Here is a 22,565-nt window from a genome sequence, read left to right on the forward strand (position 1 = left end):
CACTGTATTTGTTTAAACTTGCTAAAAGTTACTGTTGATACAGCCATAGAAATCAGTTATTCAGGCCATATTTCAGTGTCAGCAAAGTTTATACGAGAAATAACATTATTAAAATAAGTAAATTTAGATCTATAACTTCAGGTTAGCCATAGACCTTCACAGACACAATGCAGTAGGAGAAATGTGATTTATTTGATGAAATAGCAGTGGCTGTGGGTGACATTCAGAACACCTTTCAAAAGGCAGTCTTTTAATAAATCACCACTTTTGGTCCATTTGCAAGATAGAATCACCTGAGGGGTTTTTGCAAATCGATATAACCATTAAGCACTTAGTAAAAATAACATTATTTAGGCTGAGATCACAAAGTTAGCTGGGTGATGAATTTACATGAAAGCACCACAATTAAAGGAAATGGTTGTGGCAGGAGTAAACTGGACTTTCTGTTTTGTAAGGAGGTCTATCCAGAAGGATAATTACTCTGCAGGGAGCTTGGAGCTGCCCTGGAGGCTGAGGTCCCAGGGGCATGTTGCTGAAGGCATACAGGGCTCCTCTGAGGAGCCACAGCACCACGAGAAACAGTGCAGATGCCCAGGCTGGAGCTAGATCTTCTGCTTTGCACAGGAAAGTCAACACCAACCCTGAAATTATTTCAGAAGAGCAAAAAGAGACCTTGTCATAATGAAAGGCGACAATCACATCTAATCATGTATCAAAAGAGTACTTAGTTTTTGGAGAAGTCTTTTGGTGTATACTGTTTTAGCCAAAGGCTTTGGAAGTCCCCGCTAACATGTCCCTGAAATGCCCTGAAATCTCTTCACAGTTCTCCATCATGGCCATTAGAAATTCTGAGTTACTCCCAAAATTAAAATGTACATATGGATGCCTAACAGTTACTTCTCAAAATACAGAATGATGATCATTAGAAGAACATTAAGAAATCAAAGAAGACTTTTGAGAAAAAAAAAACAAAAAACACAGACACTAAAAGAGTTTATTTCTCACAAAAAGAATTAATTATCTGATGATTTTTCTAACAAGGCATGGATGTCAAAAATAAGAATACAAGTCTCCATTTAAAAGAGAGGGTGTTGGGACATATCTTTTTATATATGCCTCTTTTCATCTTCCATCTACACCAGCCTCTGATTCCAAACATAATTAAAAGGAGACTGTAGTGTCAAACAGGACAGTTTAATTGTACAAAATAATCTGCTTTTCTTAGTCAAATTCTGAAATGTTAGTAAGGGGTTTCCTTCTTGAATCAATTATAGCTTTAAAGTTCAGTCATGACAAAAAGATTTAAAAGTGCTTAGTTTTAACATGTGTAGCCTCTGGTATTTAATTAAGAAAAATGGATCTGTTAGAATGATGAGGAAAAGGTTGAATCAGACTGTTTGGATCCAAGTAAATTAGTAAATCAGTCTGTTTGGATCCAAGCTTGCCATTTTCAATGTGTGCCCTCAGTGACTACCTCAAAACCTACACTGATGATTGGAGTCTCTACTTTCTCCTTTCAGTGCTGAAGCAGTATGTACTCAGGCTGCACAGAAAAAGAGTGATTTGCTCCATTGTCTGACCCTAGACAGGCATCTGAATGTAAATCAAGTTCTTCAGAGCGCTCCTCTTACACACCCACTTGTACTTAAATTGAAATATCGTCTGTATGTGAGTGTAGGGCAGGTGAGGGAAATGTCACATACAGTCCAGGATTCTCCAGCCCTTTCCTTTGCTGCTCCCTGGAAAGGTCCACACCTTTGCTTGCTGCTCTGGTGGTGAAAGATCCTGTAATTTCTGAGGGCTTTCCATGTTCAAGAGCTTCTCCATTTTACAGTTAGTTGAGAGTGGATTTTTTAATTGTAAGGATATTCAAACCTTGCAAAAGTAGTCATTAAAACTTACCACTGTCACACTGTGATTGAAATTTAAGAGATAATTTTGGTTTTAATTAAGTTAATTCCTTTAATTAAATTCTGAATAAATTTCCCTCTAACATAATCAGAGAGATGCTTTAGTTGTTAAACTATCTTTCTGCTTCTTCCCTTTTCTCATTCAGGCCTCCATGATGAATCCTAGCCAGTAAAGAGACCAGAGAGTTTCTCATTAGAGAGACAGTCTCGAGTCTGGGGATCTGTGAAAAGACCCTGTTTCTTCCTTTTGAGATTAAACACTAAGAAACAGTGATATATAAGATATATAAGATATAAAAGTATCACAGTGATATTTTTATGAGATTTTTTTTTGAAAGACTGCTTACACCCACATGATTTTTATCAGCAAAGTTTATAGGATGGGCTGCACTTTATTTAAACTTGAAAGCATTGTCTGGGTAGTATGTATCTATAACTTTACAACCTTATTTCCTGTTGGATCATTTTACACATCTTGTGATTAAGTAAACCTGGAAATTTGTTACACCCTAAAGTCAGATGTTAATTGGTAGTCTCATGTTGGCATAGTCTGTGGGGGCAAAATGTTGCATTTATCATGTGCCAGTATTTTAAGTAGGGTCATTTTGTAACAGTGAATTACATCAGACCTTCAAGACAGTGTTTGGGAACTATACATGGGAATCCATCTCACCTCACATCAGTCACTGAAAAAAACCCCAGGTCTAAGTTAGTTGTCCAATCACTTTTAGAATTACTGTGAGAAAAATAAGCAGTTTTGGGGGCAATTCTTGCCCATTTTAGATGCTTATTTTACCAGGAAATGAATCATCGTGTGCTTTTCTCTGTCAACCATAAAGACAATCAAGGACAACCAGCTCAAATTAGGACATTTAATTTTGACAGTTACCATCTCTGGAAGTGTTCAAGAAAGAAGTGGGCCTGGTACTTGATTAAGTTGACATGGTGGTGTTCAGTCAAAGGTTGGACTCGATGACCTTGGAGGTTTTATCCCACCTTAATGATTCTATGGCGCTGTGAAATGCCTAAAGGGATGAGAAAAACTCCAGACAAAAGCTCTGTTCCTGTGACACATTGGTATGCACTGGGACATAACCTCTCCTGTCTTTTGTTGCCAGTGTTCATTGGAAAGGTGGGAGCTTCATCTCCCCTGCTCCACATCCCCTGTGAGCTGTATGGTAAAGCAAATTGGAATGGAATATGCCTGCAGCAAGAACTGAAACCTAATTTCCTGAACCTTCTGCTGAAGATACTACATAGCAGACAGTACCAGCTTTGACCAAGTTATCTTCATAACTCCAGACAGGAATGAAAACCAAACCTTCTGTATTTTTGTAATTTTTTAAAATTAAATGACCAGTTTGAGGTACTAGATTACACCATGCTGTTAATCCCATTGAAAATGATATTGAAGTCAGTGGAACCTGTCTAATTCATATCATCTTAGGATCTGGACCATTATATTAGCATATTATTGACACAGACAAGAATTGTGCTTCCTATATACAACTTTTTAAAAAAGTTTTTCAAAATAGCTCATCACTGAGATACTGCTGCCAAACAAATTACATGTTGAAACCCCTATTTTTTAAACCAGCATCTGTCTTTGACATCTCTCTGATAAACAGAATCTGTTCAGCACTTTTAAAAACTACTGAAATCATTAGTATGACACATAACCTCAATTAAAATTTATTGGGGTTAGGCAATGGATGAGTTGTGGTTTTTTTTAAAAAAAAAGAAAATAAATCTGTGAGTGCAACAGGTTAGCCTCAATACCCAGAGTAGATCCTTTTAATTCTGTGCATCTATCTGATTTTGTACTGGAAACTAACAATTAAGAGGAAATGTGACCACTAAATTTGGAAAAAGCTGGAGCCACTACAGTCTCCCTGGAGAAGAAATGTATAAAAGGAATTACTCTAATCAAGTAATTCAGTGCGCAAGATGTTACCTCCATATTGAGAAAACTTAGGTCTGTAGGCAGCTCCATGTTACATAAATGATAAATATGTTTTGACAGTGTAATTAATGTTAGTCTCAAAACAGAAATGCAAATCAAACAAGGCATCAAGATCAGAAACTGTAGGCCTTTGCTAAAATTAACGGAGATGTGGGCAACACAAACCTCATAGATTGCTGATGGACTGGTTACAAAGGGTTCTATTTTAGATCAGTTAATTAGCAAGAAATTATAGCCTAACCAGCATCCTGTAGATGACACGGCGAAGTGCTGACAGCTGTACTGCTCTTCTAAACAGCTCCTATGTGCCTCTAAAATACTGAAGTTGCATAAAAAACACCATCTCAGTTTTTCAATTACAGGAAGGAAAAATGTTCCGTTAACTATATTTCATTTTCAAAATGTATGTGCGGCTTTTCAGGAATACAGATTGCATTTGTCATCAACACAGTAAGAGACAAAGAGAAAAAAAAGTTCCAAACACTAAGAATCACTCTTGTGCTACTCTTTTCACATTGAAATAAAACAAAAAAATTGAAAATGTTTTTCAGTAAAATTTCTTCTCAAACTCCCACGTACCCTTCTCACTCAGTTAAATTAATTTCCATCAGCCTCCTAAACCCCCTCATGAATATATTATGTAGGCTTATAATTGGTTTTGCTTTTTCTATTTTCTATTCTCTTTCTTACAGTAACTTTGTGTAGCTTGCAATTTTATTTAATTTACAGTAAAGAATTTTAAGACAAGTAGGATGAGAAAAACAATTTGCTTACTTACCCTTAAGGAAATGTTGCATAATTTTATCACTATATTATGATAATAATCTGACATTAAAGAACATAAGTGATTACTAAATATTTTAAACAAATGCAATTTAATACCTTTAAGCAATTAATTTAATCCACAGAGATTACAAGTCTGGACACAAACTCAGAGTGCACTTTTTTGTCAAATCCAATAACCATTTTTCCCAAAAAGCAAATGGAGTAAGTATGAGTGTCAAAACCAGTGTCAAAACCAGTCAAAACTAAGAAGGCTACTTGCAGGCTCCCATCCCTGTATTTAGGAGTAGAAAATGATGCTGCTGTGTTTTGATCTCTCAGATTTTTAAGTTCTCTCAGTTATCCTTGTTTTCAGTGGGACCCAAATTTAACCTTAGTTTTCATCCTATAATGCAATTTGAATAGCTTTAACTTTTGCCTTAGATTAATGGAAGTTAGCTAGCTATGCAATGCTATCATTGTAGACTATTTTAATAGACAACAGACAGAAACAGGGAAGTCCAGAGGACCACTTCTTTCATAACAGGTACAAGTTATAAAGGACATAGACATCCATTGGCTATAATTGGATAGTAAGGTGATTGCCTTTGAAACCTACATTTTAGATATATGTATCATGTGAGATGAACTTTTATGACTGACAGAGAGAGTAGAAATACATGTATTTTTCTGGACACAGGAATGCCTGAAAAGGTAAAAAAATGCATATAAAATTAATGACTCGTTGATGTGTCCTTGATATGCTATTCTCATTCTCAGAAAGCCAAGTGATAGGCTACTCACTTCAAACTAAGTATCTCCCAGGACCCTAGATGTCCTCTAGTTACCCTTGAGGAGTAGTAGTGTGCTGTTGGGATTGATCTGGTATTTGTGGTTTCCAGTGTGTATATTTCAATGGACTATATACTGAGACTGAACCTTGGCCTTACAGCAAGTAAGACTTTGTCAGAACTAATCAAAGTGCTATTCACTGACAATAAAACACCTCAGTGTAGGCTGAGGTTTGTTGATTCTGTGTTGGTGCACAACAGGATCCATACACTATATTCAGTCTGAGTCAAACTGACTAAAACATAGCTACCAAAGCCTTCCTCCCTAAACAACAGCTTCTTGTCTAGAATGATGCAATTCTCTTCTAGGTCCTGTATAGATGTCTCAAATGGTACCAGTCAATTGTCTTTGAACTAATCAGAGTTTGTTGTCATAGGAACTTAGACAACTAGATTGCACAAAAGCATCTATGTTTAGTTGACTTGACCTGGAGGTTAACCCAACACAATTCAACTAACCTGTCTGGTCAAAGGCTAATTCTGTCAGGTTATGCCCTGGAATGTCACCAGTTTTAGTGTCTTTATTTTCTCAGATGCTCTGGAAAAAAAATCTTTCCAGTATGTTTTAAGTATAAGGTTTATCTCTTGTCTTTCTAGGGTAGATCTGAGTCTGAATATGTGTCTTAATGCAGAAATGGATCAAATGATATTTGTACAGCTAGCACGGCAAGGAGTGTAGTTCCAGTGCACATATCATCATTGTGGCCCCTGACACACATACTTTCAACAAAAAACCAGGGCTGAATACATGCAGAGCTTCTGAGAAGACTCCTTAGCAGTTATTTTCTTTCCCAGGAGCAGAAGCAAAGACAGGGTCCTGCCTTCTTTTTCACTGCAAGGAAGCATGATGTACTGGTGCTTCCAGGGTCAGCCACTCTGTGTGCTTCCCTCAGCTGCACAGACAAAGCCCTCTGGCAAACTCAGGGTAAACAGCTGGGCTGAGATTTACATCTGCCACTGTCAGCTTCTACCACATCAGGAAGGGTTCAAACTGAGCAGTGAATCACCTTCCTTGCATGTTACATTTTTATGATAAATTCTACTTTTTTTAACCATATAATACCATAAAGAAAACATAGCTGAGAAAACTCTTTCAACAGAACAGCTTTGAAGCCAAATTCTGCCAGGAGAGGCAGCATAGGTGTCCTTTTTAATAAGAAAAGAACCAGATGTCGGCAAATCCAGTGGGTTACGGAAGAATTTTGTCAAGCACAGAACAGCAGGAGCGAGAGAGAAACACTCACTACACATTTTTAAACTAACCATAGATGGAAGGCAGTGACTTCATTTTTTATCTTTGACTCTGAAAATAATCTGCACCAGGGAGAATGAAAATTATTAAAAGCTCCTGGCTACTGCTCCAACTGCTTTCATGCCTCATCAGCTTGAGGAGGCCAGGCAGCCCTGATTAGCACAGCCTTACTCGATCTCCAGGAATCCCAGAGCTGTGAACAGCTGTGACAGCTCCTTGGCCATCTTGTCAAACTCCTTGGACCAAAGTGTTTGTGTCACCTTCATCCTAGTGACTTCCTGGGCCATTTCTACCATGTAGAGCTGCTCTTGAGCAGCAGTGTCAGCATAGCAGCAAAACTTCAACATGTTTAAAAAATTAAAGACTGATTATGCTCTCCAGATACACCCAGAGCAATGAAAATTATGTGTCTGTATCCAAGTGTAGAAGTGGGCTCATCATTTGTTAGGATAAGATTTATTCTCACAGTATAGGAACACAAATTGGCACAGCATCAAAGGATTAACTCAGGATGCCCAAATGCTCCCAGAGATAGATGATGTTTCCTGCAGAGAGTTAGAGTGATAATTCCATAGAGCCCAAACAGTAATTAAGGAAAGTCAGCATACTAAATTATGATTGAGAACACAGCCTTCTATATCTTATTTGAACTCAATGCTTTGTGTTTTAAAACATATCTGTTATGGATTCCACTGCTAGCTATTACTTAGCAATGGATACCAGTAAAATCCTCTCAGACTGAGTATTTATTTCTATAGAAAGAACAGAAATTGTGTAGATGTTACTTCATGCATAAGTTTTCCCCCTTTTGGCTGGGTTTTCCTAGCTGTGTGCTTCAGATTAAGAAGATCCAAACAGCCACCTGAATGAAATAGCTCATACTTGAGGAAATTAAAGAAAATCACACAACTGTTGCTCATAAATAATTTTTCTTTTAAGAACTGAAAAGAATTTTTCCCTCATTTTTTATATTTATACACATTTATAAAATTCCTTCTGAGCTTTCTCTTCCCTAAGCTCACAGTCCCGACACTCTTCTGTTTTTCTCATGGGAGGGGTGTCATATGTAGTAGCACCGTGGCTTTTTTCCACCTTTGGTATCTTCGTAAGTGGCAAAAAAACTTGACAAACCAGTAAAACCTCAAAACAATAACTAATGTTATTAGAGTGTTCAGATAACAACCAGTGAATCAGTCCTTTTAGGGTTTGAAGGGGTAGCCATGCTATGGAACAGTACAATTTCTCTGTGAATTATCATATTCTCATCCATTTATTTTTGTAAGTACATGATTATGCAATCAGTTCACTGACCATGAGAGTTTTGTGGCTAAATATCAATCACAGGCTGTAAAAATTCACCTTACATAGCCCTTTATTTGGAAATGGAAAGCTGAAAATAGCTGGAAGTCAGGAGAAGGGAAACCTGCAATTCCTCAGGTATCCTGTGTAATTGTAGGAGCTCTAATTGAAAACTTCCTCATCCAATGTGACCTTGCTTCAATTAATTTGTTTTGGAAATAGTGCTGAATAGTTCAGTAAATGTGGAATTCTCTGAAGTTTACTCATTGCCAAGCAGAGTCCAGCTGACTGAGAAAAGTAAAATGTCCCAAAGACAGTTTCCAAAAAGTCAAATGACCCAAAAACTTTTCTTCTTCCTCAGTGAAGTCTTTAGCAAGCATGAGCTTAGTTGAGCTACCTACTATGAATCAGAAAAAAAGAGGTGTGTGCACAACTGAGAGAATCATTAAGGTTGGAACAATCTGACAGATTGCATTATGCTACATTTTCTAGAAGAATTTAAAAAAATTATGCAGTATACTAGCAACTTAAGGTTAGTAACTCTGTTCCTCAAATCCAGCAATGCTTTATGCTAAATTTCTCTCAAGATTAGCAGGAAATCCCTGAAGTGGGAGAAATTACTTTGGACTGACATTTAACATAGGACAGAAATCCAGGATGCCTTTATGTACCCTGACCAAGTCCCCATTGTGCTGAAGTCCATAGCTAGGTGGATTTTTTTAATCATTAATCCATTCCTTTATCAATAGTCCAGTCAAAAAAATACTGTCGTAGCCAAAAAAACTGGGAATATGTGGAGTAGTTTTAAGAAACTGAAAATGATACTCTCTCTTACTCATCAGACTGAAAACCAAAGAACTTAACAGAGTCCGCTTAGGTCCTGCTCGTTGCTGGAGAAGGATTTTATGCATCTGATTGAGTCACATATTTAGTATTTCTGGCTAGATGCTTCAATTTGTATATAAAAGCAATATACACTGAGAAGCTATTCCACCTGATGGGTAAACATCCTGAGCAGTGGTCCAGAGGAATCCAGAGGAAATGTTCCTCTCAATAAAGATGAAAGCGTTTTATACAATGTATGTAATGACATCAGGACAAAATATGTGTGCTTCCACATCTGAAGAGACGATAAGTTGGTGTTGAACTTGGCCAGAAGTGCAAATACCAAGTTACTCTCTCTCTCTCTCTCAGGGAAGGGATTTTAGCATGTTCTGCTTCACAAGAGACCATCCCAACTGCTACCTCCATTACCATTGCAATTCAGTGTTTCTGCATTCACAGTAAAACCAAACTAAAAAAAAAACCCTGTGAGGAAACATCCTGAAATAGTCTATAACATAAGGAGTGATTAATATAAAGGACTCTCTCTACATACAGAACTTGTAGCAAAAATAAACCGACCTTCTCAGACAAAGGGGGAATGAGGGAGTGATTAATACCTTCCAGATGTCCTTGTTGGTTATGTTTTCATAGTACAGTCTAGTGCTGTACCACAGTATCTGAACTACTTTTCAGTAAGAGAAGCCAGGTGTTGCAGGTGGGATAAGGTGTTACTGCTCCCGACCTACTGCCCTCCATTTCCCAGCAGGACTCTACAGCCAGGGCTGGCTGCAGGCTCAGCGGGTGGTGGCACAGCCCCAACACCTCCAGCAGCTTGTGCCTCCCACAGCACTGTGCCATACTCCCGGGGTGTCTGCTGAGCTGACAGCGGGACGATGTGCTTAGACAACAGGGAGCCAGGCTGGTACTACCTGGGAAAGTGACCCAGTTTTTATGAACTCTTCCTGAAAAGTGAAACATTGTTTGCAGGAGTAGCAGAGCTGTAAGTCAGTAGCACTCAGGATGACTACTGCACTCAGTGACTTCCCATTCAGGAAATTACATGTTGTCTGTGATGGAGGAACGAGGTGGGAGGCAGCAGCAGCTGGAGCTGCATTTTCTCAGCTGTGCATCTGACAGCTGTGACTGGATATGGTTCAGAGACAGAAAGCACATGCTGCCATTCAGGGCTTTTAACATCAAGTATCTTTTACTGGGTTCATTATCTCCTCACAGAACGGAACGTGAAGGCTAGAAATGCTCTAACCTCAATGAAAGAAGAGTCCCAGCAGGGGTCACACAGAGGCCAGGTCTAGCTCACCATAGGCCAGCAATGCTGGCTGCCTCCTTTGCACTGTCACCTGTCTCATTCTTTTACACCTGGGGCAACAGGGAGTGCCCTAGGCCTTGTCACAATCTCTCTCAGAGGTGGAGAAGACTGGTTCCACAAATAATAAACTACATGGATTCATGCAGAAGTTATGTGTTCTTCAGTAGCAATGTTTCATTGAGCTTTTTTCTGTCAAGCTGTATGCAGTTAAGAAGAGCGCAATACTGCTAGTTCTTTTTCCATCTATTAGAAAATCCTTTTAGCATAATCCATTAATAATGTCCCACATAATATTCATTATAGTTGCAACCTCCTGAAAGTTGTAAATGCATCTAGGAATATTTTAGGAAAATGCATGTTGTAAATATATATTGTAATTGAATTCATAGAGAATTTTATTTTAAGTTTACATTTTTAGTTACAAGAATTAATTTTTAGCAAAGCCTGTGGGTTATGAATCAATTGCTTTATGACAATGATAAGGGGCAGTCATGATCTATATAACTAAAATTGAGTGGAATAATTAAATTGAAATGACTGTTAATTTTCTAAAAAAATCCTTTAGTTTCTTTTCCAAGAAGAATTTGTTACATCAGAATCAAAAAATAAGTTAATGTAATTTTCCTAAGAAATAAAAGACTGAATTGGAAATAAAAGCTGATGTGAAAGTCTGACCTTTCTGACATTTATTTGAATGTCAAATATCTGCCAACACCATTTTCACATTTCAGGCAACTGCTTCTTTTACAATTTTCAGAAAGGGAAGAAGAAGTAAGATTTTTGTAAAAATTATAGTAAGGATAGGAAATGCAGCATCTCCCTCCAAAGTGACAAGGGCTGAAGAGAGAAAAATGGAAGCATTACACCTAGGATTCTAAAAACAAGAACTTATTTGGCAACTGAAATTTCCCTTAAAAGTGAATAATATAATTCTTCTGTCGTATACCAGATAATTATTTCTGATTTGCATATTTACCTTATATAGAAGCTGAGGACCAATTTGCTCAGTGGTACAGAGATGACATTTTAATTACAGAATCACACTCAGAACTGTATGAAGTCCATAGGCTTGGAAATTATTTTGGAACAGGAAAACACCTCAAGTAATCTTTTTTCTCCAAATTGTCAATATCACCTCACCACAACAAAGAAGAAGAATTACATTGTGGGCAAGAAAATCCATCTGATAAATCATTTCTGAGATGAGGGAGAAGTTAGGAGTGAAAGGAAGGTTAAAATTTTCAAAACCACAGTATTTAACCAGTAGACTACTAATAAATGCAAAACAGTTTTCATAAGCATGAAAACACTGTGAGGCAAACATATTTACTATCTAATCTTGTGTTTTCCCAAATATATTCTATTATTCAGCTTTTTCACACTGAGCAAAATAAAATAGCTTTTCAGTGAGAATTTTGGGCTCAGGTAGCATATAAACTCAAGACAGTTTAGGCAAAAATCAGTCCACTTGGTAACCAAGGTAATTCTGAAAATATTCCAATTCAGTAGTTGGAGCAGACTCCAAAGTAAGCATCTGTTTGTGTCTTTTGCCATGGAAGGTGTCTTCATAATGATCACACAGTAATATATGATAAAGATGAAAATCAGTGTCTGGGTAGCAATAAGATCTCATTTTATATCATGATAGCATCTCTATTAATCAAAGGACAGAAACATTCCTAGAGGGGGCACTGTAAGCAACAATTTCTAGTTTTACACAAAGTTTTATATAACAATTAGGATACTATGCTTAAGAAAAAATAACATTTTAACTACTTCTGAAATGAAAATGTATGTTATTCAACCACAGATTCCTTTCTAAGTTCCCACTGTTCTGTTATACAACAGAGGTATCAAGGAAATAATTTAAAAAGTATTTTTATATGATACATTTTGAACTCATTTTTACCTTGTGTAGATAGGTAACCTGCACTAAAGCTTAATAGTATGTGGCAAGGACAATACCATAATTAGGAACTGGCATTAACATATTTGGAAATGTAGAAGTGAATTCAGATCAGTTTACAAAGAATACATACTTTAGATTTCATTTAGTTATTTAATGGCTCTCTGTGCAATCTTTTCTCTACCAATACTTGCTAAAATTCTAAAAGGGATAAAGCTATCGTCTTTGCTAAGCAACTAATAAGAAGAAAGAAAATTGCCAGAAGAATGCTAAAAGATCTTAACAGTGAGTGTTATAACAATGAATGCTAATGGATAATGAGTAATAGCAGATGTGTGAAGCTTGCCAAAGCATTTACAATTCAGTACACTGGTACAATTGGTTAGACCTTCCCTAAAAGAAATTCATTACCTTTTACATTAACCACCTTCGAGTATTTAGACCAAATATTTTTAATCTTACTTCTCTTTTTTTTTTTTTTTTGGGGGGGGCGGTTACTTTAACAATCCAAATTAAAATTATCACAACTAATCTCATTTAGAAGATCAATTACTTGGCATATAAACCACATAAATGTCTAACAATATTGAAATTATACCATTTGCACTTGCATTTTTATACATGCATCTAGATAATGGTATGTATGTGATATGGAGGTCAAAAATCCAGGTTCATCACATTATGCATGCAGGATTCTTCCCAGAAAGAGCTTATTCCAAGATGTAGCCACAATAGTACAATATTAAAAACAAAAGAATACTGGTATCAAACGCTATCTCTACACAGGGAAAATGTTTCTAGTGTCAAACCTCCCTTTAGAAAGCAATCTGATATGTTTTTACATGCAGAGCAGTGAAAGGGTCAGTGGAGACTTGCTTACCTGTGGTTGACCTGATGGTGGAGGTGATGTTGGAAGATGTCAGCGCAGGTATACATTCATCATCTTGGGAATAGCCTGCCTGAATGGCACGCAAGTAACTGTGGCTTCTTGTCCGGAAACATCCAGGGAGGTCAAGGGCATCCATTGCCTGAGCTTCAACTTCACTAAACACTGATTCACACACCGATTCAAATTGTCCATTAACCTCTGCTTCACTCATCTGAATAAACAACAACAATGCATTTGATTTTTGACTTGCTTTTTTGTGATCATCACGGCCTCAACATCTCAAATGGACACCTGTACATTGATGAAGAACTGTTTTAGCAAATAGTTAAAATGTAGTAATCCCTTCTGATCACATTCACATTGTTAAACTTAGATCAGCTGTTTACACATCTATATTAAATGCATCACACATGCCATACATTAATGTTCCATTTAATATTTTTTGGCATAGTTGAGAAGGGACCCAAGCCAAACTCACTCCCTGGTTAACTGGGTTAGCCATTCACTTCCATGGAAGAACCTTTTTTTCAGCAGCATTATATAAAATCTGACACTTCTACCAGCAGGTGTGCTGTGGAACCCTGCCTGGCAGAGCAGCCCAGCTGTGCCTCTTGGACCCTCTGCCATGTTGTCCTCTTAGGTTTCAGCAGCAGCCTCCAGCTCCCTGCAGTGCTTAGGCACGACCCAGCATTTACCTGCTAGCCCTGTCTTGCAGGTTGGGCATGATGCAACACTGTGCCTTTTTTTGGAGGCAATTTTCATGATAAGCATGGCTTAGGCAGAGTGGCCAGGCTTGGAGAACTTCTAGGTAGGTAACCATGTGTCGCTGTTTTGAAGATTAGTGCCTTAATTCTACCTACAGCGTTTTTCAAAGGTTCACTGAAGGCAGCCCTAATTACCTGTAAATGTACCTGAATAATTCAATATCATGTTTATCCAAAATCAGATGGGAAGTTAACACTGGACAGATAATTGCATGACTTTCCAAAAATATTTTTTTTCTAAAAAGTGAGTACTAGAAATCAGAATCAGTATGAATAATTTTACAAGTTAAATTTATGGCATCACTAAATGGCACATCCGGTTGATATTAATTTTTCTATACAGCTACTAAGTGCTCCTAGTGTTTTATTCATTATGGAAAGAGAGTCCCATCAAATGTTACAAATGTTATAGGGTTTTGGTTAAGTAAATGGAAATTTTATCGAGAAGTTCTGATGATTATGAATAACAGATAATTTTATGTAAGACATTTTGACTACAGAAAATCTTCTTAAATGAATTAAATTACTCTTCATAAAATTTTCTTTTAATAAAGTTAAGTAGACTAATGCAATCTCAAAGAGATAAAAAAAAATCTTACTCTGAACTATTTTGCAATATTGTTGATCAGGAAATATATGGTAATTTAGTCCATAAACTCTGTAAGTCTTAGCCACTTATTTCAAACTAAGGTTATTGATAATAGAAAATTAAAACTTTTCAAACCTAAATTAAAAATATATACCATGGAATTCAGCATTCTTCTTGAGTCTAACCTTTCTGAGATGTGAAAAAGGAAGGATCTCACAACCAAAAGGCATAATAACTCCCACAAATTATACAAACTGCTATTATGTAGATGGAACAAGAGGAGGATGGTGTCATGGAAAAAGAACAGGAAACAGCAAATGTTCAGAACTTGATATTTTAATACATTTGCTTGGGGTAATATCTATTTAATGCATTTATTAATGGTCTGGAAACATCTGGACTGTGAGGTAGGAAGTGTGTGGCTAACACAAAGTTGCATAGGTTAGTGAACACTGAAAAAGCAAGGAACTATATCCAGCAGGTTTAGTTAATCTGGCCAACTGAGCAATCTACCTGCAAATGAAATCTATTGTGGACACCTTCCAGGTAATGCACACTGAAATAATGAATTTTAACCACTACTGAAACCAATTAATCATCATGGACAGCTCAGTGGATATCTCTGTGAACAGACATGGTCAAAGAGGCAGAAGATGTTAGACTAGTTCTATGTGAGAAAATTGTTACTTGGCAGCTGACAGCATTTGCTTTGAATGCAGGATTTAATACTCATGAAATTTTCTCAAAAGCAGAGTATAATAAAAAGACAAAATGACCAATAAGCAGTGCAACAAAAAACAAGGCATCAGAATGATGGAAACAGTTTTCACAAGGGAGCTGGGAAAAAATAGTGAAAGGTCTGGAAAATGACTGACTGTTTCTAATTCTAATGTGTGCTACATAAGATTAAATTTATAATTACCTCACATAAATTAAGGAATTTGACTGAAGGGTATTAGTCAGGTGACCAGCCCCTCCCAGCTCTCTACAGTCAGTGGAGACTGACAAGCATTTCCAGAGGGCTCTCAGCCCACTCAGGATGTTCACTGTCCTGGAAGAAACTCTTTTGCTCCATTAACTACAGAGGAAGCTTTAGTTGTTGCCTCAGTTAAAAGCCTCAATTTAGATGAGTTGAATCCAGGCCTGAATAGCCATGTAATACAAATCGAATATGAATGAATATGAAATTGCTTTGAAAAGATTTTGCTTTTAACATAACCACTGAGTATGTATTCTCTTAGGTGGCTCACTAAATGGTCAAAGAAATATTAAGTACCAGGTCTGAGAAGTGGGCAGGGCCCATCTGTCATGAAACAGCACAAGGAAGAAAAGTCAGGACCAATAAACATTAGAAACATTGGGAATTTTATGTAAAGTCCTCTGCTACATAGAACATGTACATAATTCTTATGGCTTATTGCACTTCAGGTGTGATTCAGACCTCACTTTACCATGAATTAGTACTAACTAACAGACATAAAACCAGTAGGGAGGAAAACTGTACCTTTTCAGGAGACCCCATACATAGAGTAGTTGATGGAACTTATTGTTTCACCCAAGAAGAGGGAGGGATTTGATTTAGGATGAAACACTGCTCCTTTGGAGCATATTTTTTTTTCAATCTATATCTTAATCTGGCAATCCACATTTACTGAAATCAGAGCAGGTATTTTCAGATGATGAGTATTGTAGGAGTGTACTCCTCATGCTCAGTCTGAATCTTCTTAATATTTAAATATTTAATATGGACTGAAAATAAAAACACCAGTATTTATATTTCTAATGAAAAACAAATGGAAAATATAATGTTTGATAGTGTCTCTTTGCCTCCAGGATTCAGTCTTTTTCTTGAAATTTTGAGTTACATTCCTTAGAACTTAATTACTTCCACAGTTCACATCCTCAGTTTGATATTTAAAAAATGAAAAAAACCTAAAACATCCACTAGTTTCAAGTCTCACATCTGCAGTTAACCTATAAGAAAAATTATAACAAGAATTTCCCACCTGACTAACACAGCTGGCCTGACTGAGCGTGCTCACTGCTCTCATATAGCTCTGATTCCTTGAGCGAAACTTTGGGGAATTGTAGTTTGCAGAGGGATCCAGGTTGTGACCCCCAGGCACGTCACTTGCAGTTTGAAGGTAGCTCTGACTACAAAGGAAAAAGGAAGAAAAAAAGGAAAGGGTGTAAAACTACAGATGGTATCAATTAGGACACTAAAGGCAGTAATTTGTATGAGACACACAAACCCACTCCCCTGGGTCCAAATCTTACTCTTTATAAAGCATCATAGATCTGTTGTAGCCAAACATCTTAGCACAAGCAGAGAATCTGTCTGTGGCTCTGCTACCTAGATGGTATAAAATTTTAAGTCTTTGCTCTATTTAAACCTCATAAATCCTCCTGGCTATTAATGTTGAACTTTACTAAAAGACAAGGTCTAGGTCAACAGGAACAAAAAACAGAGCTAAAGCACAAACCAAAGTAACTAAAAATCTTTCTTCATAGATAAAATCTGTTACTTGTAATCTGGTTTTCATTAGGATTTTAGGCATCAAGAGCCCTTTTATCTTCAAAGAATTGATATAGTTTTACAAAAGATTAGAATATCCCATGTTCAGCTAAAAAAATAAATTCATAAGGTGCTCAGAGCAACTGCATGAAGCTCTAGAAATTGTTTAATTACAACACGTTTCCCATTTTGCAGAACTGGGCCTGTAACACCACATTGAGCCCTCTTCAGTATGCTTTCACACCAAGAGTATGCTAGTCTCCATGTTTTGTTTTAAATATATTGATTAACATTCCAGAAAAATATATAAACCTGAGAAAAGTGCAGTACTTTGCCTTGAATACAAAAAATTAAACTCTGGTATACCGGAGTTCTCAGAACCTCTGTAAATCAGATTTTAGAACTTTCACCTGCACATCAGTGCAGAAATGAATTGGTGTCCCAGATGATATTTGTTTTCATGCGGTAAATAGGCAGCTTTTATATTTATTCCTTAAAGGTAGCTTGAACAAAAACAGTTTCTGGGAAAGTAGATTTGTGCTAGTTGAATGCCTAATATTGGCCATACAGCTACTTCATGCTGAGCTGGCAGAGTTGGTCAGTCCAGCAGCGTCTGTGCCTGGGTTGTTGGAAATTTCCCTGTGAAGGGTGAAGTTTCCTCTCTGGAAGAACCAGACCACTCAGTGAGTGAGAAAGCCACAGTTCAACTCCTGCCACAAGACGAAGCACAAACCAGGGTTTTGTTTCTCAGACCATATTTATCAAATATTGAGCATGACCATAGGCTGGTGCTTGAAGAAGAACCCAGCCTTCCTCATGGAGCAGACACAACATGAGTTTGGATGCAAAGCCTGAGGAACACTGTGGGAGGAATCTCAAACATTTTATCATGGCTTTGCCTAGAAAAGCAGAGTACTGAGATCCATCTCTCCCTGTGGCCATGTCCTTTGATGTCTGATGTGTGATGATCCAGTATTCCCTCACACCACCAACTGCAAGAGCAGATGGGATTTAGAGACCCTTATACTTGGGAGGTCTGTTCTCAGGCACTTCCATGTGTTCTTCCATCTCAGGGTCAACACAGACATAGCCCTGCTTCCTCAGTGCATCTGCCTTAGAATCATTTACTTTGGACAAGGCCCCTAAGATCATTGAATCCAGTTGTTAACTGAATGCTGCCAAGTCCACTGCAAAACCTTGTCCCTATGTACCACATCTACATGTTCTTTAAATACCCCCAGAGATGATGACTCAGACATTTCCCTGGGCAGCCTGTTCCAAGGCCTGATAATCATTTCAGTGAAGAAATTTTTCCTAATATATTTGCTGGAGCATATCCAAAGAAGAGCAACAGAGCTGGTGAAGCGGAAAAAAAAAAAATGCAGTTAGTTTACATCTTTGTTCAAGGGAAACATTCTTTCATAATCCCAAGAAATCTCCCTGGAGAAAAAACCAATTCATTTCTTCCTGTCTATTCAGTTCCTTCTGTGGAGTGCCTCTGTAACCTCATGCCAGAGATAAACTATGTAGAAACTATGCTATAACTGCTAAAAGCAAAATTAAAATATATGAGATTATTGCAGGTATGTGCTCAGAGGTTAATTAAGTCATTACAGTCAATGTGATTCTATGATTAAGATAACAGGCTGATAGTGGGTCTAATTTGGTTCTAGATGATAAAAAGAAGAGCATTTTTCTGTTCCCATAGGTATGAAGACAAATATAATAGATTAGGTGAAGTGGTGTAAAGCCTCACCATCCACATTTAGTTGTTGGATGTAACTAAACTGCCTTTCTTCTATAGACAGGCTGATGTCTGACAGCTGCTCTGTGTCATTCTGACTTTTGTATATGCTTTACTTACTCATGGAATCACAGAATGGCTTGTGTTGGAAGGGACCTTAAAGATCTTGTAGTTCCAAACCCCTGCCAGGGGCAAGGACATCTCCCACTAGACCACATTGCTCAGAGCCCCATCCAACCTGGCCCTGAACACATCCAGGGATGTGGCATCTACAGCTTCTCTGGACAACCTGTGCCAGTGCCTCACCACCCTCACAGTCAAGATTTTCTTCCTAAGATTTAACCTAAATCTCTAAGTTCAAAAGTGATCACCCCTTGTCCTATCACTACCTGCCCAGGTAAAAAGTCACTCTCCCTCTTCTTTAAAAGCCCCGTTTAGGTACAGGAAGGTTGCAAGGGAGCCTTCTCTTCTCCAGGCTGAACATCCCCAGATCTGTCAGCCTGTTTTCACAGGAGAGGTGCTCCAGCCCTCTGATCGTCTTTTGGCCTCCTGTGGACCTGATCTAAGGGGTCCACATCTTTCTTGTGCTGAGGACTCCTGTCCTGGACATACTACTCCAGCTGGGGTCTCATGAGGGCAGAGAGACTTTTAATCTGTCTGGTATTGTCAATAATCTCTTTGATGTTGTTACATTAATATTTTTCAAAACAAATAAGTCTCTCCTGGATGTTCTGCTTGTCATCATTGGGTGGCAAAAGGTAGAGTCTGAGTTCGTAAAGAGTTTGTTAAAGAGATGTTTGAGATGTCATTAAAATATGGGCCACATTAAGAAAATATAGAAGAATAGAATTAAATTAGAAATTACTGTATGAAATACTCAAAATTAATTAATTTAAACCTGATTCTAATAACTATCTCCTTTGCTAAATAACGATTAAAAACCTAGTATTTAATTAATGACATTCTGGTTCCTTCTTAGGCATTTCTATCATTAAATACCATCAATAATTTTTACAGAAATAATTTCTTATGGAAAGAAGCCCAGTATTCCATAGTACTTCTAAGCAGCTGAGTTTTGATGAATGAGTTTGGATATTACCTGATCGTTAAATAATTTTTCATTTATCAGAGGAGATTAATTGATTCATGGAACTGTAGCAAAGTAAAAGAAATGTAACATATAAAAGCTATAAAAGGCTATAAAAGCAATTCTATGCTCATTTGATTAACACTTTGAAATTTTCCTGATAAATAGAAATTATTCGTTTTTATTTGTAAGATATAATCTCAAAGTTATCCTCTAGGATAATTGTGTTGATGCATGGTGAAAATTATGATCTTACTATAAACATGATCCAGGAAGTGAAATACCAGAGTTACATGGGGAAGTTGCTCTCAAATATCACGACCTGTTGCTCAAGGAAGTCTCATGCTTGTCAACAATGCTAGAAAATGCAATCAACATCTGGCCTTAGTGACTTTTTAATGACATCCATTCTACCTATAAGCTTAGGAACAAAATTATTGACCTTCATTTCCAGAACATCAAAGTTCTTTTGCTTTGAAAAAAGAAAATAATTTTCTTTTATGTTCTGTAGCAGCATAGATGATCTTATATCTCAGCTGATCACTGCAGAAGGGCATGACAAACATGTGCAAATGAGATGTTTTAACAGATCACCTCCAAGACCACTAAAAAAATATAGATAGTAACACCAAAGAGGTGGATCTAAAAAATCAGTACTATGGAGAAGGAGGAATAGGGCGAGACTAACAGGAAAAATTAAATTAGTATGTCTGCTCTCTTCCCACTTGCTTTTCTGAATAGACTAGATTTTAGGAAGAGATGTCCTTTAAAAGCTTTTCTGCCCCCAAGGGTTACTTTCCATTTTCCATTGGCTTCAGTAGAAGTTCATGGCAGCCAGGCAGAGGTCTTAAATTTAATGAGAAATAAATTATCTGAAAGAAAGGCTCAAAGCCTAAAGAAAATTTGGGGAAAAAGCACTTCCATGTAATGACCTTGCAGCTGTTGAGAACCTCTACTCTAAAAGTGAAGGACTCCCAGTAAAGGTAGCTAAATTTGCAATAGCACATTTAGCACTCAGCAGATTGCCCGAGTGTGTTCAGGGAGGAAAAATACTGTATTATAACCAGATAAAGTGAGCTATAGCATGACATGTTTATCTGGGACAGTATAACTAATAGCATGCCTGATAGCATAGCTGGGATAGCCTGTCAGCCTGGTACAGAGTGAATGACAGTGAGGTTAGGCTGCATATTCCAAGAAAAAATAGATCAAGAATAAGGGAAGAGACAGTAGTCCAAAGGCAGTCCTAAGCAGTTTCTAAGAGTCTTGCATTACAGTCCCCATCTTCTTGCATTTCTCTAAACTGAAAAAACTCAGGTTTCGGTATCCAAACCTCACATGTCCTGTTTTGGCTACTTGAAAGCTGCTCCTTCCTCCACACTCAGAACTCACATTTGCCAGAACCTCCAAAGACAGCTCTTTTTCATTCTTGACCCACCCAGATCCTAATCCTTACTGTTTCCTCTTTAAGTCCCCGCTAACAGTTTCCTGTTCAAGATCTTCTAAGATACCCCCCAGAAGTCAGCATTGGGCTGCTTATCCTTCTGTCCTCTGCAGATTTCAAAAGTACCCCTAAAACCTGATTTGTCATCACAGTCCTGCTCAACCTGCTACAGCCACCTAATCCCACCCCATCACTTAGGAGACTACCACTACTCCAAACCTCCTTGACTTCTTGTGTAAACTAACTGTTCTATCCCACACTTCATCAAGAGTAAAGTTTAAGAGCAGAATGAGGCAAAATAATTGCAGGAAAACACCTGTTACTTCAACCTTACAACAAGTAACAAGATGTGCTAAAAAAAACCAAACCCAAAGAAACAAAAAGGATGACCTTTTAAAATTCTTTTGACTCTAACCCCCCAATTGAAATTTGTGCTTTTCCTTGTCTTGTAGTCATCCTTAACAGAACATATATCAAAAATGTAGAAAGAAATTTGAGTTTTCTTGTACTGCAATCAAAAAGCACTACATAAGGTTTGTGAAGAGATTTCAGGAGATAGAAAATCATGTCTAGATCTCTTTATCTTTTCCCCACTTAGGCCTTTCTAACCAGCGAGTTATTTAGAACATGTTTTAATGAAAGGAATAATAATGCAAGCTAATCCAATAGCTACAATAACACATTAACTAATGATAAGGGAAGGGCATTAACTAACAATCACAGAAAGACTATTATTTCCTCATCTTCAGCAATCTAATACTCAGCCTTCTATTTCCTTTTATATTAATGGTGCATTTGTTAAAGGAGTAAGATACTTTATAAATAAGAGAGAGCTAACATGATTTCATTTTTTTTTCCTGAATTCCATTGTTTTAGATAACTTTTGGAAAGGTTATGGGACCATGGATAGTGTCTGAAGTAGCACAGTGACTTCACGTATGGTGATGGGGGATTGAAGGCATTCCCACTGCAATGTGCACCACAGCACCTCACACTACTCAGCCTAAACCTTTCACTTTGTGTAGCACGCGGTCCGTCCTCTGTCATCACCAAGATCAGATGCTGATGAACACCCAGGATGGTTTGTGGAGTGTCTCCTGAAGTCTCTTGGCACTGCTGCATGATAAGTATTGCTGTGAGCTAGATTTACAACGCACAGTACCGCACCAGGACTTACACAAACATTGCATGTTTTTCTGAAGACAAATCATTTTGTCGTTTGGTGAAAAGGTATGTATGGTAACAATATTGTTTTACTTTTAGGACAGCTTGAAATGCCAGAATTAGAAAATGGCAAGGTTTAATGTCTTATAGCTAGTCCAGGGTCAAAACAACAAAGAAAAATCACAAAATCACAGAATCAAGTAGGTTGGAAAAAGCCTCTGAGATCAAGGTCAACCTATGACCTAACACCACCTTGCCAACTAGACCACAGAAC

At 37.5% G+C, this 22,565-nt stretch overlaps 1 protein-coding gene across 8 annotated transcripts in view; it reads right to left on the reverse strand.

The window, feature by feature from the left end:
* Positions 1–22,565, reverse strand: part of DLGAP2 (DLG associated protein 2) — a 448,267-nt gene that overhangs the window by 32,395 nt on the left and 393,307 nt on the right. For all 8 annotated transcript variants that reach the window (XM_053973318.1, XM_053973321.1, XM_053973319.1 and 5 more), the window contains 2 exons: positions 16,344–16,491; positions 12,976–13,195 (listed from right to left, as the gene is read on the reverse strand). In XM_053973318.1, the coding sequence (XP_053829293.1) occupies positions 12,976–13,195; positions 16,344–16,491 (368 nt within the window). The remainder of the gene's footprint in view (positions 1–12,975; positions 13,196–16,343; positions 16,492–22,565) is intronic.

The sequence above is a fragment of the Vidua macroura genome, chromosome 3, assembly GCF_024509145.1.
Source record: "Vidua macroura isolate BioBank_ID:100142 chromosome 3, ASM2450914v1, whole genome shotgun sequence".
NCBI lineage: Eukaryota > Metazoa > Chordata > Aves > Passeriformes > Viduidae > Vidua > Vidua macroura.